Source organism: Medicago sativa, chromosome 5 (assembly GCF_051527215.1).
Source record: "Medicago sativa cultivar Bolivia chromosome 5, Bolivia_mono, whole genome shotgun sequence".
Lineage (NCBI taxonomy): Eukaryota > Viridiplantae > Streptophyta > Magnoliopsida > Fabales > Fabaceae > Medicago > Medicago sativa.
Window position 1 is genome coordinate 67,994,200 of NC_140753.1, and position 17,047 is coordinate 68,011,246.

General features: G+C 31.6%; 2 protein-coding genes across 2 annotated transcripts; both read left to right on the top strand.

The window, feature by feature from the left end:
• Nucleotides 1-5,131: 5,131 nt before the first annotated feature.
• On the top strand, nucleotides 5,132-11,984 carry LOC146924320 (GDSL esterase/lipase At4g26790-like). The gene is made up of 3 exons (XM_085709340.1): nucleotides 5,132-5,570; nucleotides 6,907-7,396; nucleotides 11,598-11,984. The coding sequence occupies exons 1-3, from the start codon at nucleotides 5,196-5,198 to the stop codon at nucleotides 11,789-11,791; spliced, it is 1,059 nt and encodes a 352-aa protein (XP_085565466.1). The 5' UTR covers nucleotides 5,132-5,195; the 3' UTR covers nucleotides 11,792-11,984.
• Nucleotides 11,985-13,581: 1,597 nt separating this feature from the next.
• On the top strand, nucleotides 13,582-15,754 carry LOC146924321 (GDSL esterase/lipase At4g26790-like). The gene is made up of 3 exons (XM_085709341.1): nucleotides 13,582-14,213; nucleotides 14,537-15,029; nucleotides 15,470-15,754. Exons 1-3 carry the CDS (start codon nucleotides 13,845-13,847, stop codon nucleotides 15,661-15,663), a joined length of 1,056 nt encoding a protein of 351 aa, XP_085565467.1. The 5' UTR covers nucleotides 13,582-13,844; the 3' UTR covers nucleotides 15,664-15,754.
• The last annotated feature ends 1,293 nt before the right edge of the window (nucleotides 15,755-17,047 follow it).

Sequence of the window (17,047 nt, forward strand, 5' to 3'; positions counted from 1 at the left end):
CTTGCATGGCTTCTGGAACTAGTTTCTCGTCTCCCTTACAAATAAGTAGATTTCAATTTATTAGGATTAGGATTGATGTCTCTGTTTTATGTTAGCTATTTGTTACTATAGCTTAATAGTGCTTATGGAACATGGGCTAGCACGAATCATAATCATAAATTGAATGAAGCAAATGATAACCATCAATTTCAACTAGTGGTTCTGAGGAAAAAGAAGAACAGGCAAAAGCTCCAGGCTGAAGTTAAACACGGGAATTATGCTACCAGGTGTAGGGTAGGTGCTCCCAAAAATTTACAACTAAAGATTTGATGTTTTTATCTATCTTTCTTGAGGATTTTGGTTTATATCCCTCCTATTTTGTACTTTTTTTATATGATTTGAGTGTTGCGGCGGGAATCCCCTCTGCACCCCATTTTTTGCTTAAAAAAATAATATTTAAGGAGTTAAAAACTATTAATGCTTAATCTCTTGAACCAACAATAACCGGGGATCCATTCCCATGTTATCCATTTATAGAAAACAAGGTTATAAAACCCAACTCGATCATGCAAAATACATTGAATTACACGACTGTTTATTTAGTATAATAACTAAATTTAATTTGATTCAGTCGTGTAATTCAACACAAGTATTGGATCTCAATGGTTAGAGCATTGGGTTATTTATTGAATTACACGACTGAATCAAATTAAATTGGATGACACTATTAGATAATTGAGTATGTAGATTAAATTTGTATGAATTGTAAACCGAATAAATTGGATAGGATATGTGACTTGGTCACTAAAATATGACATCTACAAAATGAAAAACAATCCAACAAACTAACTTGATTTCATACCTCAAATTCAAATCTAAAATCATAGTCAAAATATAACTCATTAGTAAATCCAGATAAATTCTAATTGCCACACAAACTCAAATCAACACTAGAACATGGTCTATTTAGTTAATGTTGTTTGAATTTCCGGCTCTCTTTCTCCATCAAAGAACTCAGCATATGCCCCTGAAGTTTCTCCATAAAAAACATCGTTACTATGATCCATGTTTTCAGCATTATTGTGTTGAGCATCATCATCCTCATCCAAATTTATTCCATCTATAATAACATCAATATAAATCAAGATTTGCAATTGATATGTAGTCATAAAGTAAAGAATGAAAATTTAAATTTTTAAATACTTTTTAAGTAAAGGAACAAATACCAATATTACTTGAAATAGGTTGGATGGTCGTATTGGCAAGATTGTTGTGAAATAAGTTTACCTTCTCACTAGTTAAGAATGGTGGTGTGAAACCCACTTGGGTTGGCCTAATGATATTGACTTGGGACCTGAGAGTGTGCTCTTCCTCGAGGTTTCAGGTTCGATTCTCATCGGTGTCAATTTGGGTGGGCTAATTTAACTTCTTCAAAAAAAAAAAAAATAGTGGTGTGAATCTTCCACGCAAGTAGAATGATCATCAAGTGTTTCAATATTGACTGAGGCATTCCTTTGAAGTCTCTTATTCCTCTAAGTCATTATGAAAATACTAAAATTTGTATTAAAATATAAAAGATTAAAACCAAAAAAATAAATAAACATAATAATAGTAATAAATGTATTAAAATCTGATTCGATCATCAACTCAACAAGGTATTAAGTCAACCATTGAGTCACTAGTTAAACTGACTGAATCAAATTAAGTTGTTTGACTTTGTGGATAACCCGAACTTTAAAATAAATTAATTTCTAAAGATCTTAAATTGGATTAAATCGGATAGAACCAGTTATTGGGTCGCTAGAAAATGTCACCTATAAATTAAAAATAATTGCAACAAACTAACATAAACTTTATACATGTTATGAAACTATTAGAATAAGAACAAGAATAAAAGAGAAGCAGAGAGAAAAGAGAGAAGAAAGATGATTCTATTATTCTCTTGTGATCTACAATTCTGTTACATGTGATCCCTATTTATAGAGAAGTACAATTATATGACTTAAGAGTTAAATACTTAAGGGATAAGTACAAATAGGTGTGACTTAGAAGATAAATAATATGATGTCACTTAAGAGATAAGCACAAGGGTTTTTGGACATCCACTTATAATATTCATAACACTTCCCTTGGATGTCCATCGAAGATATGCCTTATTAAAACCTTACTAGAGAAAAACTCAATGGAATAAAGTTCTAGTGAAGGAAAAAGAGTACAACATCCTTCTGTGTCATAATCCACCTCATTAAAAACCTTACCAGGAAAACCGAGTAGGAGAAAACAATGGTTAAGGAAAAAAGAGTGCAAAACACATTTTTGTCTCTCCCTCATAAAGATAATTATACATGAGACGAAGAAGTTTAAATAATCTTTTATACCAGTTACTCAAAATCTTTGCTTGGCGGCGACTTTGTAGAAAGATATGATTTATCTCCATACTCTTCTTCAAATTAGCGGCTCTTGAGATATCTTCATATTGAGTTGTTGAAAGAACCTCCTTTTAAAATTAGAGAACCGCAAATTTCTTGTATGTGTAAAATCATAATCCTAAATAAAGAGCATTTTCCACTTCCTTAATGTGGTGTTAGCATTTTCAAACTATTGGTGATATTGTTTTTCTCTAAGCTACAAATTGTATGCTTGACTTTGCTACAAAATTTGTATTTACTAATATTGACAAAAATAAAATACCACAAACATATAATAAGCAAAATACATTAGTGTGCTCACTTAACCAATTCAAGTTGTTCGTAGCTTTCTTGAGGGCATGATCTTTACTCACATCAAGTGACATCACAATCATTCTAGTACACAATCAATTAGATTTGTCCATATCAACATTTATATAACAAATTTTAGAATCTCTCCATGATTTTTAATAATATTTAATACCATTATCATAAAATCGATTATAACAAATTCATTTCCAAATCCTTAAAATGGACAAATGATGTCATCTTCATAATAATTTTGATAGTATGTCTTACACAAATAAAATCCTTCAGGGAGTTTCATATAACACTATCAAGTGAGTCATATAAATAAATTGTAACACATCTTTCATATAATTTGAGTCTTTCATGTGCTACTGAACTTAAGCAAGTATGAAAAAGTTCTTGAATTCACTTCAGGTGAATAGGACTTTAAAGAATATATGTCTCTTAAAAATAAATGGTAGACATTTACCAATTCACTTTAGGTGAACATATCAAACTCTCTATATATGTATTTTACCAATCTAATTCCCTTTTCACGCGAAAAATCATACATATCCATTTAACTTCGCACCTTCAAGTGCGCGGACTACAAGTTTAAACAAAGTATGCTTTGTGAAGCGAGTTTGATTTCACTAGAATTGTCTCTTTTCATTTGTAAATATTTTCATTATTTATAAGTTTAATAGACGTTAACCCATGATCCTCATTATTACTTATCACATGTAGCGCTATATTATATGCAAAAATATGTCAACGTTGACTTCATTTCGGTTCCATCTCATTCCATTGAGATCTTTCATTCATGATATAATTTATCAATATTTAGTAAGTTCCAGGTACCTGATTAGTTCTTCTGGAACTGAAAAATCAATTATGTCAGTAAACTCTTTTGGAGTTTCTATATCCTTGTTGGGTTATCTTTCCTTTAAGTTCCTTTTCTTATTCAAGACTTTTTATATTTGGAATGATCGATCTATCATGCTCTAGGCACGATTGAGACTCATTTGCAATATTAAATTATTCGACATGGACATCTATTTCGTTTGGAGCATTAGCATCTGACATCTGATTTATTTACCTTTGCAAATGAGTTATATCTTGAGGATCAAGACGAGACAATAATATTTTCTTTCAAATGATTTATATGAACTTCAGGTTCACATTTTCAGCTACTTATTATCTCCCTCTAATATTAGGAAAACTAATTCATCAATTGATAATCAGCCTACTGGGCTGTAAACAAGTGGCTCATAACAATTAATGAGAGATGAAGATTCATATCAAATATATTTTCCCAATATTCTTTCAAGATTTATCTTAGTGCATTATATTGGAGCAATTGTGATATACACAACACATTCAAAATCCATTTAGATGAGAAATATTAGGTTGCTAACCTAAAACCAAAGATAGATTAAGGGGAAGACTTATATATAGTAATGTGTTGGCTTGATTCAAATCAATATCTCAACATACAAGATTATTGATTCCCAAAATAGAGTTTATAAGACATGGTCTCATAACCAAACTAGTGTTTATAAGTTATGATCTCGTAAGTATCAATCATACAATTAACTTTAAATGTCTAAAGAATGGATCTTTAAGTCCATTTTTATGAGCATATGCTACCGAATTGTTTATGAAACTTTTGATTCTAAAATTATGTGATTCGAGGTAAGGAATCATACCGAATTGTTTATGAAATTTAATTAAGTTGAGTTCGAGCTTAAAAAAATGTTCGTCTCAAACTCAAGTCAAGTTTTAAGCCGAATCAAATTTTATCAAGTTGAATTGAGTTGAGTTAGGTTCGATTCGATTCGACTCATTTTCAACCCTTATAGTTAACTATTGGGTCTTTGTTTAGTTGGACCATTAGTGAAAATGCTTCGGATGAAAGGGACTGAGCTACCTATTAGTTAGATAATGAACCAATATAAATTTTTTATGTTATCTTTCCCTCAATTCTTTTATTTAAAACTTACGTTTGTCTTTTTCAAAGGTGTTTTTAAGACAAATATCATTTTTAAAAAGTGACATATGAAACTAAATTTTCTAAAAAGAAAAGATTTTGAAAACCCAATTCAAACTCTCGTGTGTTTTTCAACATGTTGAATTGACATTAGAGCTCAGTCTAATAGCTAAGTGCTTAAGAATGTGAGAGAAAAGATTCAATGTAAAAAGTATGTCCTCTTATAGTGAGAATATTCATAACTAATTTACCAATATTTCATAACATTTCATACCTTAAAAAATGGTGAAGGGAGATGAGACATTGACAAGAAATTAAATGTTTATAGTCATACCTAGAAACGATAAAATCCACATACAAACTGATCATTAAAAACTCCCAACCAAACTTTCCTTGCGCATTAATCACATTTATCTAACCTTGAACAACTACTATATATACATATATTAAACCTTCTGTGTAAGCCAGAATAGCTTCTCCAAAAGAGTTAAAATAAATAAAGTACATACTATTATTACTTCATTATTATCATGAGGCATATATGCATATGCATAGCATGGTTAATATTGATAACCCAAATTATCATTGTGACTTGCAAGACTAGAAATCATGTACCAGCAGTAATTGTATTTGGTGATTCTTCTGTGGATTCTGGAAACAATAATAAGATAGCTACACTTCTCAAGAGTAATTTTAAACCTTACGGCCGTGACTTCGAAGGTGGCCGCCCCACCGGACGGTTTTGTAACGGTCGTACTCCACCGGACTTTATTGCTGAGGCTTTCGGCGTTAAGCGAAATATACCGGCATACTTGGATCCTGCTTATACCATTGATGATTTTGTCACTGGTGTTTGCTTTGCTTCTGCTGGAACTGGATATGATAATGCAACTTCCGATGTACTAGTAAGTTCTTTATTTGTGTTCTGTTGTGTTCTCTCTATTTTTGTTTTTTTTTTTCCGGTACAATGTGTCCATTTTCGATTTAATACTACCCTTAAATCAAATTTCACATTGTCATCAGTCATTACCTGTATTCAAGGAATTATTAGAGCCCAAACACAAATTAATGGAAAACTAAAAAAAAAAGTTGATAACAATATCAAATTAATTGTCAATTGACATTGTTTTACAAGTTTATCCTTATAAAGATTTATGTTTTACTCATGATATTTATTACAAATTGCATGAAAATATATAACTTAATTAGAGATATGTTTGTAACGAAATAACTTATGTAGTTAAAAATATAAATAAAGGGAGCCTATAGAAAGTACAAGAAAGGATATAAATATGTCCTATTTTTTAGCACATGGGTAGTAATTGTAAAAAAAAGAGGACATAGGTAGTAGTATATTTTTTTTTTTTTTTTACAAGATAAATTTGGTTTCATAATATTATGTCCTATTTGGTTTGACACAATTATTAGTATTTTTTTTTGAATCAGCAAATATTATTAAACGTCATCCCTGCAAGACGCAAGGTATGAACGAAACAAAATACAAATGGTGCCGCATATAGACGGTACACCATAACCACCCATGAAAATAAACCCACCAAAACCAATCATTAGCATTTTGATTTTGAAACTCAATAAAATATCCAATATGGTTCCTTTGTCAAGTTCCTTTCACTCTCAAATTTGACCATCTACTCCGTTTCCTTTTTTTTGGGCAATCCACCTATCTCCTAATGTTTCTCTACCTGTCTATCTACCAATTTTTTAATATCTTTCTATCATATATGTGATGAGAATTCACTCATTGAAACGTACGGACAAGCAAGGTTGTTTAACTAAGAAGGAAATTTAAGACGTTATTCATGACAACTAATGGAGTGCCACCTTTAGACATGACAAGGTGATACCATGTGTAGTGTGTTGAGAGAGACAAAGTTATAGAAAAGTATTATATATATATATATATATATATGTGTGTGTGTGTGTGTGTGTGTGTGTGTGTGTGTGTGTGTGTGTGTGTGTAATATGTGCTGATTTCTAACCATCGAAGTATGTGATATGACAATTTCCTTTTCAATGCCAACATATTAAAATTAGCGTAAGTTAATATTTTTTTGTTTCAAATATAATATAATTAAAAAAAAATATTTCTCTTTTATTTTAATTGTGGATGGTTTTTTATTTTTGAAGGAATTTGTGGATGGTTGTTGCTAAAGTGGTGACTTATTTTATTTTCATAATAAACTAATTAATTAATTAACATTGGATGTCAACTTTTCACAGAATGTGATACCACTATGGAAGGAAATAGAGTTCTTCAAAGAATACCAAGAAAAATTGAGAGCCCATGTTGGTAAAAAGAAGGCAAATGAAATCATAAGTGAGGCATTATACCTAATAAGCTTAGGAACAAATGATTTCCTTGAAAACTACTATATTTTCCCAACAAGACGACTTCATTTCACCGTATCACAATATCAAAATTTTCTAGTGGATATTGCAGAGGATTTCGTTAGGAAATTACACTCACTTGGTGCTAGGAAATTATCCATAACTGGTCTTATTCCTATGGGTTGTCTCCCATTAGAAAGGGCTATAAATATTTTTGGTGACCATGCTTGCAATGAAAAATACAATAGAGTGGCTTTGCAATTTAATGCCAAGTTGGAGAATATGATATCAAAGCTAAATAAGGAGCTGCCACAATTGAAGGCTTTGTCGGCAAATGCCTATGAGATTGTCAATGATATCATTACAAGACCTTCCTTCTATGGTAAGTTTTCTTTATTTGTTCGCACAACATATCTATATATCTTATGTGATTCATCTTATTATGGTATTTTATGTGTTTCACTTCTCTTTCGCTGGCTATGACTATAACACAAAATATACAAACACACACATAGGTTCAAAAATAAAATAAAATTGATGTTCATCTTGTTGGGTCATGGGGATGGGGTCATCACACATGGTTTTAAACAACTACATAAGTGAAATTGATACCATATTTTCATCCAAAATGTATTAAGTATACTGGTCATGTCACTTCTATGTTGTTCAACATCCACTTTTTCTTTTAACATAAGACTCTTATTCACACTTAATATATACCAACAATCTCCTTATCAAATGTTAGTCCATCCATGGATATGTATATGTTTCCTCCCAAACGAAAAAATTTTCATTCACATACACTTGGATACAATTATGTAAAAGTAAGTTGAACTAAATTAAAATCAATTCTAGAATCAAAATCTTATCTTCAAGTAGAATCAATTTTAAAGACAAAATGATCAATTATACGCGATAGTATTCATAATCAATTTTCTTTTAGTACAATATTCAAAATCAATTTTACACGTCCAACATCCTTATGGTACCAAACATATCCAATTTAATTGCACAATCAATGTAGCACAGCTAATCATATAGTGCCTGAAATTCCGGCAGAGATGATATCCAGTAGATCAGGGGTAGGACCTTTGATTTAAAGCCCATTTGTGTGCAAGAGTAAATTTCACATAATTTGATTTTGGCCATATGGTCATGTTCCAAAATAAACGTTCTTTTTTTACAAAAATAAACTGTAGAAAATTTAACTTGCTGAATATTTACTTTTTACATCTTTTTTATTTCAAATTTCTTGATATTCTTATACTGTGTAATATAAAATTCAAAAAGGGTTCTAGACTAAAAAATAATAATTCTAAAAAGGTTACATTTTAAACAATTAAAATGCTTCATTTGATTTTCCTTTGTTTTTTTAATAGAGTAATAAAAAATTATTCTTAAACTTAGTCAGACAACTTTTATGATTTTTTTAAAAATTGAGCACTAATTTGTAAAAAATAAATAAAATAATTTTGCGATATTCTTAAATGGACAATCACAATAAAATCCACACTAGTAATAAGTATCTACTTATTGTGTCCTAGTATGAATAACTTAGTTGATCAGAACATTAATAAGTATCGGTCGAAGTTCGAGCCATGTATTCCCCTTTTATTCATCTAAGAGGTCAAATTCTAACAAGTAAACTACTTGAAAATAAATAAATGAATATCGACCCACTAGTGAGAATCATATAAATAAAAAATGTTAGGGAATGAACATCCACTCATAATAATATTCATAAGAGTGTTATTTTTTATGTCCTTTGATTTGTCAATTCATGTGGTTTTCAAATTATCGTCCTTTTCACGAGGTAGGTTTGCCCTAAACTTAAGATGGTGGTCCATGAAAACTACCAGCCCCTGGCTCTGTAGTTGGTCCTCTTATTTTTTATTTTTTGGTGCTGACCTCTTATGCTTTATTTCTAGGATTTATCACATTTTTGAAAACTGATAAAGAATATGATCCTATTTGGTAACAGTTTAAAGTGTTTATAATATAAACGTTTGTTATGTACCGTAAGTGTGTATGTACAAAGTTATTTCTAAAAAAAATAAAGTCAAATTGATGAAAATAACATGAAAATATTTATTCTAAAAAATATTATAATTTATAAACCATGTTGGAGAGTTTATGAAAATAACATGAAAATACTTATTCTAAAAATAAATAAATAGAGCAATTGTTTTCATAAACTCTCCCAAACAATCTCACAAGTGTTTATGTGAGTAAGTAAACCTTAATAATTCAATCCAAACAAGTGTTATATATTTTATATTTTGAGGTTTAACATGTATTACAAACTACAAAATGAAGTACAAAGTACTTTATAAAATATCTTATTTTGTGATTATATATAGTTGTTGATAAATGTAACATGAAGTTTTGCTCTGACATGAATTAACTATTCGACTTAAATAAAAGATTTAGCATACTTTGAAATACAGTGAATATCAACATGAAAAAGATCTGTTTGTATTTACTGTGCTTCAGAGCTACTTGCTGAAATTTATAAACGTGGCCAGCAAGGAACGTTTATAAATGTTGTACCCTACTGAAGTTTTATTAGGTATGCTTTTAGTTTTGGACATCAATAGAATTAAATTGATCAAGGCCGCCTATCTAGCAGACAAGCTCAAGTGTTTATGCATACAAAGTGTGATTATTTCTACTATTATTGAGAGCCTAGCTAGTATGTGATTAATTTGCCTAAGCATTGACTATAAATTGAACAAAAATTTCACTTCTAAGTCAATTTTATGCTACATATATCAAAACTCATATATCACATCAAATTTTTCAAGTTGAATAAGGTTCAAAATCTAAGAACTATTAGCATCCTAATCATTTATAAGAAGAAGAAATAAAAGAAAAAAAAATGAGGTGAACACTCTTTTAGCATGCATCCTAATCCTAAGAGCATCTCCAATTTGGAATTATAGAGAGTTCTATAACATGATGAACTTTGTACCTTAAATTTCCTTAAGAGTAAGAGGTGGTAAAGTGTGTTGCACATGACTTGTTGAAATATCTTAATTAAGATATGATGGTAATGGGATGAAAATTTGTTTCCTTTCCTCAACCTCCAACAACCAATATATTATGAGGTGGGGGTTAATATATTTTTAAACATATTATAATGAATAAGAGTGTTTGAAACACTCTTTTCAACACTCAAACTAATATTATGTGGGTTATACAATATTACGTAGGATCTATTTTCAAAGTGTGAAACCTACATTGATTTCACTCAATAAAAGAGTGGGTGTTCAAAAGAAAGTTGAAAAAAGAATGTTCTTAGTTCTATTCTTATAATGAAAGTGTGAGTTGCTTAATATATTGTTGCATAATCGTTTACTATTTGAGTAAAATATGTATGAGTAGCGTATGTATGACATGACATTGTGGAGACTATTCAGTTGAAGCGTATTAACCCCAAAATGGATTTTTAATTAAAAAATAGTCATATAAGATGCTCTAACTTGTAACTACTTTCTCATGATAAAAAGTGGTTACTAGCCAGGTCAAAAAAAAAAGTTTAGTAGCTATTAAGTAAGTGTTACGGTGGACCGCCTTAATGGACCACCTTGATAGGTGGTCCGTGGTTAGGGGTGGGAATAGGCCAGGCCGTCCGAAAGGGGCCTACGGCCTAGCCTATTTAAGGCTCAGCTCGTTTATTAACAAGGCCAGGCTCAAGCTTTTTATAAGGCCTATTTAATTAAACATGTCAGGCTAAGGCTTGCGAAAAAGCCTATTAAGCCCATCGGGTCGGCCTAATAAGCTTTTCATATATAATATATCTTCCATTATTGATATTTTTGAAGTTTTTTTTTCTCATAAACACAAGCCTTCATATGATTGGTTATTTAGTAGCTGATATATTGGTGTGATTAGACTTTCGTAAGAATTCATTATTTAGTAGCAAACATATTTGTGTGCTTTAGGCCTTAATAAGTTTTGCCCTATATAGGAGTAGGCTTACATGTGTTGTCAGGCCTTAGCATAAAATAGGCTTTTAAATAGGCTTCCAGGCTTCATCAGGCCTTTAAAAAGGCTAGGCCAGGCCTCGAAAATGAGCCTATGACGGGTAATAGGCCAGTCTCAAGCCTAGCATTTTTGAAGTAGGCCAGGCTTAGGCCTTACAAAGTCAGGCCCGGCCTAGCCCATTTCCACCCCTATCCGTGGTGGATTGATATCTAAAATTTGGTCAAAACGTGAACATCGTCTAACACTGCCTTTCAAAATAAAAGTTCTCAACCCTTATTTATCTCACAGCCTAGCCAGTTACCTAATCAATACCGGTTTGACAAATAAAAATAAATAAATATGAGTTGAGTTTTGAGGCACCCATATTTATTTTCTCTTGCTATGTTACAACAAGGAGGGTTGTGCGTGTACTTCTACTTTTGGCAGTTGATGTTTGTCATCCTTAGAGTTTCAAACAATTTTCATGTATCGGTCTATATTATTTGCCAATGGCGATTCAAGTAAGCTTTTAATTGTCAAACCAAAAGTAATTTTATATAACTTTTCTTGTTGCTCTAAATTGTAAGTTATATAATGGACAATATATATTTTTACAGGATTTGAGGAGGTAGAGAAGGCATGTTGTTCCACCGGTACATTTGAGATGAGCTACCTATGCAGTGAGAAGAATCCACTAACATGCAAAGATGCAAGCAAATATGTGTTTTGGGATGCCTTTCATCCTACCGAGAAGACAAACCGCATAGCTTCAAATTATTTGATCCCTAAACTTTTTGCAGCTTTTAGATGATCCATCCATTCCCTTTGAGTTAATATATATTTGGTCGACATCTATATTATGATTAAATTGTTGTTACAACCAAACAACTTAATTGTGAACCATCTAGTTTTAGACTACATTTGATCTTTGTATTTAATAACATAAGCATGTGCTTGAGTTTGCTACCACTAATATGCATGGTTGGGTGGCTTTTAGCATTCAATTTCCTCTCGCTCTTTTCTCTCAACAATGGTGTTTCCCCAATTTTTCCCTCACTCTCTAAATTCCCTTTTCTCTCACAGTCGCCCACATTTCAAAAAAGAATTGAGAAGATGATAAAATTTCCGAATTCTTTTCTTATTTTACAATTTTGTTTGCTAAAAACATTTCCAAGAGCTTGAATCAAATTGGCATTATGTTAGCATGACCTTTACATTAAGACCATTTATTTTTCATCGAATTTGTTTTTCGCGCGCCCAACAAATTCCAGATTATTTAATCTAAAAAACGTAAAACACATTAAAAAAAAACCTTTCAAAACAGTTAAAAAAGAACTTTTGAAACCCTTCGTTGTCTTATATTGATATGCCTAGACACGGATGAAAAAATAAATTGACCCAAATTGTTTGGAATTTTACTCTTCTCCCTTTTAAAATTGCTCATTCTCACCTTGGATTTTCATAATTAACCCTAGCATGAGTTAACTCTGGCTCGGTACCAACGTAAGTTAACTCATGAGTCAACTCTCGCTCGGTACCCTGGACTATCTTCTGCCATTGTATTCCAAATCAACTTCCAAGTTCGAATTTTCTCCCTCCAAGTACGAATTTCATCAAACTCAAACCAAATCAACTTCAACTTCTACTTCAATTACAAGTAGGTGTTTATGATCCTTTTGCATTGTTTTTTTTTTAAATGTTTGATTTTTTGATAAAAGTTGTGAAAATGGTAGGTTTTTATGGTTGATGAAATTGTTAGATTTTTTGCATGTTAATGATGAAATTAGTTAGAAATTGAATTGTTAACGTTGATTAGAGTAAGTTTGAGTACAATGTGGTAGTTTTGACAACCTCTTTGTTTCAACAAGGGGTCATGCTTCCACGAGTCACTACTACTGAGGCCTCCTAGATCGGATGTCGATGGAGGATGTCATGTGAAGCGTGTACGATGATCACTGGGACGTCATACCTTTTCATGATATATTTTGGTACTCCGATTAGATTATGGCCAGCTCTACGACAAAGTGTTGTCACTTGTCTGAGCGGGTGATGAGGTAGTACGGGCGTGTGCAGAACATTTTGAGGCCTCCTACGGACGTGGAACCTCTTGACCCAGAGGAGATAGTCCAGACCTTCAAAGATTATATGATCAATGTCATACAGTTGGCTGATCGAGGTTGGGTGGCAAGGGATCCGTGTCGGACTAGATTGTGGTACGCATCTTGGTTCTACCGTGTCTCTCATCCAGTGATGAGCCATCCAACGGAGATTGTTGCGGAGCCACATCCTAAGCCTCCTAATCAGGAGGTCATTATTGTAGGATTTGAATACAGAACATTGATTTAAGATTTGTCTTTTTAACACTAATTCAAATCTTTGGAGTTCAGATCGTTCTACTTCTATAACTATATTTTAAAATTGATGATATAACATAGAAAAACATGCATCTCTCACATATAGTTTAAAATTAATTTATGTATGTCCTTTAAACTAATATTTAATAACATATTTCACCTTAAAAAATTGGTCAAGGGCCATGAAACCATTGTCAAGAAAATAAAATATTTGTATGTGTATACTCAGAAACGTTAAAAGCCATATACATACTGATGATCATAAAAAAAAAAAACTCATAGTTAGTCTAAAGATGGGGATATCATAGCCCTCGCTTTAGGCCTACCAACAAAAAAAAAATTTCATTAGATTTTTTTAACCAAAAAGGTCTCACATGTAGACAAAAAAGACCATATATATTGAATTTCGCTTTAGGTCTCATTTACTTTTAAAGATTATTGGGCCGATCCCGTACATATATAATACTTCTCCAAAAAAATTAAAACAAATAATTACATAATCGTATTATTATGGGGCACATATGCATCTTATGGCTAATATTGATAACTCAAATTATCATGGTGACTTGCAAGAATGGAAATTATGTACCAGCAGTAATTGTGTTTGGTGACTCCTCAGTGGATTCTGGAAACAACAATATGATATCAACATTTCTAAAGAGCAATTTTAGACCTTACGGCCGTGACATCGATGGTGGCCGCCCCACCGGACGGTTTTCAAACGGCCGTATTCCACCAGATTTCATTTCCGAGGCTTTTGGTATTAAGAGTCTTATACCAGCATATTTGGATCCTGCTTATACCATTGATGATTTTGTCACTGGTGTTTGCTTTGCCTCTGCTGGAACTGGATATGATAATTCAACTTCTGATTTACTAGTAAGTGTTTATTTTTTTTTTTCAAACCAATTGTGTTGAAGTATATTTTTTAGTCTTTCAAAATATGGCAATTTCTGGAGAATGGTTTTGAAATGAATGTGATAAAATTACTTGCAGTAATAGTTAAGTAATATTATTCGAAACCCACTTGGGTTGGCCTGGTGGTATTGGCTTGGGACCTGGGAGTGTACTCCTCCTCGACATCTCAGGTTTTGGATGGGCTAATTTAACTTCTAAAAAAAGTAATATTATTCGATCGATGATCATGTATACAAATTCATAACATGAAACAAACTAATTACATGGTTAACAACATCTCACAGAATGTGATACCAATATGGAAAGAAGTACAATTCTACAAAGAATATCAAGGCAAATTGAAAACCCATGTAGGTGAAGAGAAAGCAAATGAAATCATTAGTGAATCATTGTACATAATAAGTTTAGGAACCAATGATTTCCTTGGAAACTACTATGGTTTCACAACACTAAGATTCCGTTACACCATATCAGAATATCAAGATTATCTAATTGGTATTGCTGAGAATTTCATTAGGCAATTATACTCACTTGGTGCTAGGAAATTATCCATAACTGGTCTTATTCCTATGGGGTGTCTCCCATTAGAGAGGGCTATAAATATTTTTGGTGGCTTTCATCGTTGCTATGAAAAATACAATATAGTGGCTTTGGAATTTAATGTCAAATTGGAGAATATGATATCAAAGCTAAATAAAGATCTCCCACAATTGAAGGCCTTGTCAGCAAATGTATATGATCTTTTCAATGATATCATTACAAGACCTTCCTTTTATGGTATGTTTTCTTTATTTGTAAAGAATAAAGATGGGTAGACACTCTTAATTTGTACATTCCTTCGTATCACTTTGAAAATTTTTAGTTAACTAAATATATGGTCTGTGTGACCACATTTTCTCAGTTGTTTTTTTAGAACAAACATTTTTTCAGTTGTGTGACCACTATTTAGAAGCTGAAAAATGTGGTCACGTAACTAAAATGCGCGTGACCACTATTTTTCCACTTAGTTAACCAAATAAATTCTAGAAAACTAGTGGTCAGGCAACCAAAAAAATGCGGTCACACATACCATATATTTGGTTAACTGAAATTTTTCAGAGTGGTACAAAGGGGTGTACACATTAAGGGTGTCTACCTATCATTGCTCATTTGTTATAAATTAGTACAAAAACTCATAAAAATCATGACATTGATAATATGGAGTATATAATTTGTAGGAATTGAGGAGGTAGAGAAGGCATGTTGTTCCACCGGAACAATTGAGATGAGCTACTTATGCAATAAAATGAATCCAATGACATGCAAAGATGCAAGCAAATATATGTTTTGGGATGCATTTCATCCTACTGAGAAGACAAATCGCATTATCTCAAATTATTTAACACCTAAACTTCTAGAAGTTTTTGGGTGATCCATTCATTTCCTTTACTATGTATTGTTTTTATGTAATGATATTTCTATAATAAAAAAAATAAAATAAAGTCAAATTGTTTTTGTATAAACTGCAAGCTAGCTGTCTATACAAGTTGTTTTAAAGAGCTTATGAAAATAACTAATAGATATATCATAATTTGTTTTCATAACTCTCGCAAACAATCTCATAAGTATTTATGTATAAAAATAAATTCAAATTAATCAATAGAAACATGTCATATAGTTCTGGTTAACATATATCAAATTAGGAGTGCTTAATACACTCATTATGGCCAAACAAATGCAATTCCATACTTTGATGATGGTTGTGTAATAGCATTTCATCAAAACTACAGTTCCATGTGATGGAGTAATTAATTTATTGATACATTTTTCATGCATTATGGACTTGAGTTATACTTATGATGGCGCTGCAATTGACAGTAATAAACAGTGGTGTTGCCAGGACCCCGAGTCAGGAGGTTCAACATGTGTTTGATATTGAGACGACAAAAAATAATTAATGCGGTTGAAAATTTAAAATGTGGATTATAAAAAAAGGATAAAGAAAAATATTAAGAGTCATATATTTAGAGACGGTGATATTAGAATTATAAATTTTAATATATATTTAAAAACTTTAAATACTTTACATTTTTTTGTTATATAATCTTTTTCTTTAAAAAAGAAAATTTAGAGTGAGAGGATAACGGTCTGTTATAAAATCTTATATCAATTATAATTTGTAAATACCATACTAAACATCCTAATACAATTCAAATGCTATAAATATATATTCATGTATAGAACTGACCCATAACAAACAAATTGATTGGTCTCAAATGATTGATGAGCATCACTTAAGAGAAAATAACTTGGAAAAACCTAAATTCGATTTTTGAATGAAACAATTCTTTATCAAACTTTACTTATCATTTGACCGAACTCAATATTTCTTCGTCCTCATTTCCATAGGAGCCATAACATTAAACACTAGAAAGAACCAGGTCGTAAGATAAATCTATGAAACAAAGAATTGCATGTGATTTTATGTATACTATTTTCATAACAATATAAAACATGTGTTGAGTCAAGCTTTACAGGTTGGACACCTAGCATGCAGTGTCACAATGACTTCATTTAACTTATTATTGATATTTGAGAGAAGAGATAGAGTTTGTGCATGAGCCAATAAGGTGTAAGATAGAATTGTGACGGGGTTCAAAATAACAAAACATAGGGAAATTGGTATAAATTTCAAGAGTTGAGGGGGTTCACTTGCATCCCCTGGCTGCAAGGTAGCTCCGCCCCTGGTAATAAACTATAGCAGACTTGTAGTTGCAATTCCACTTTTTGTGTGTGCAGAATAGGTAGTAGTTTTT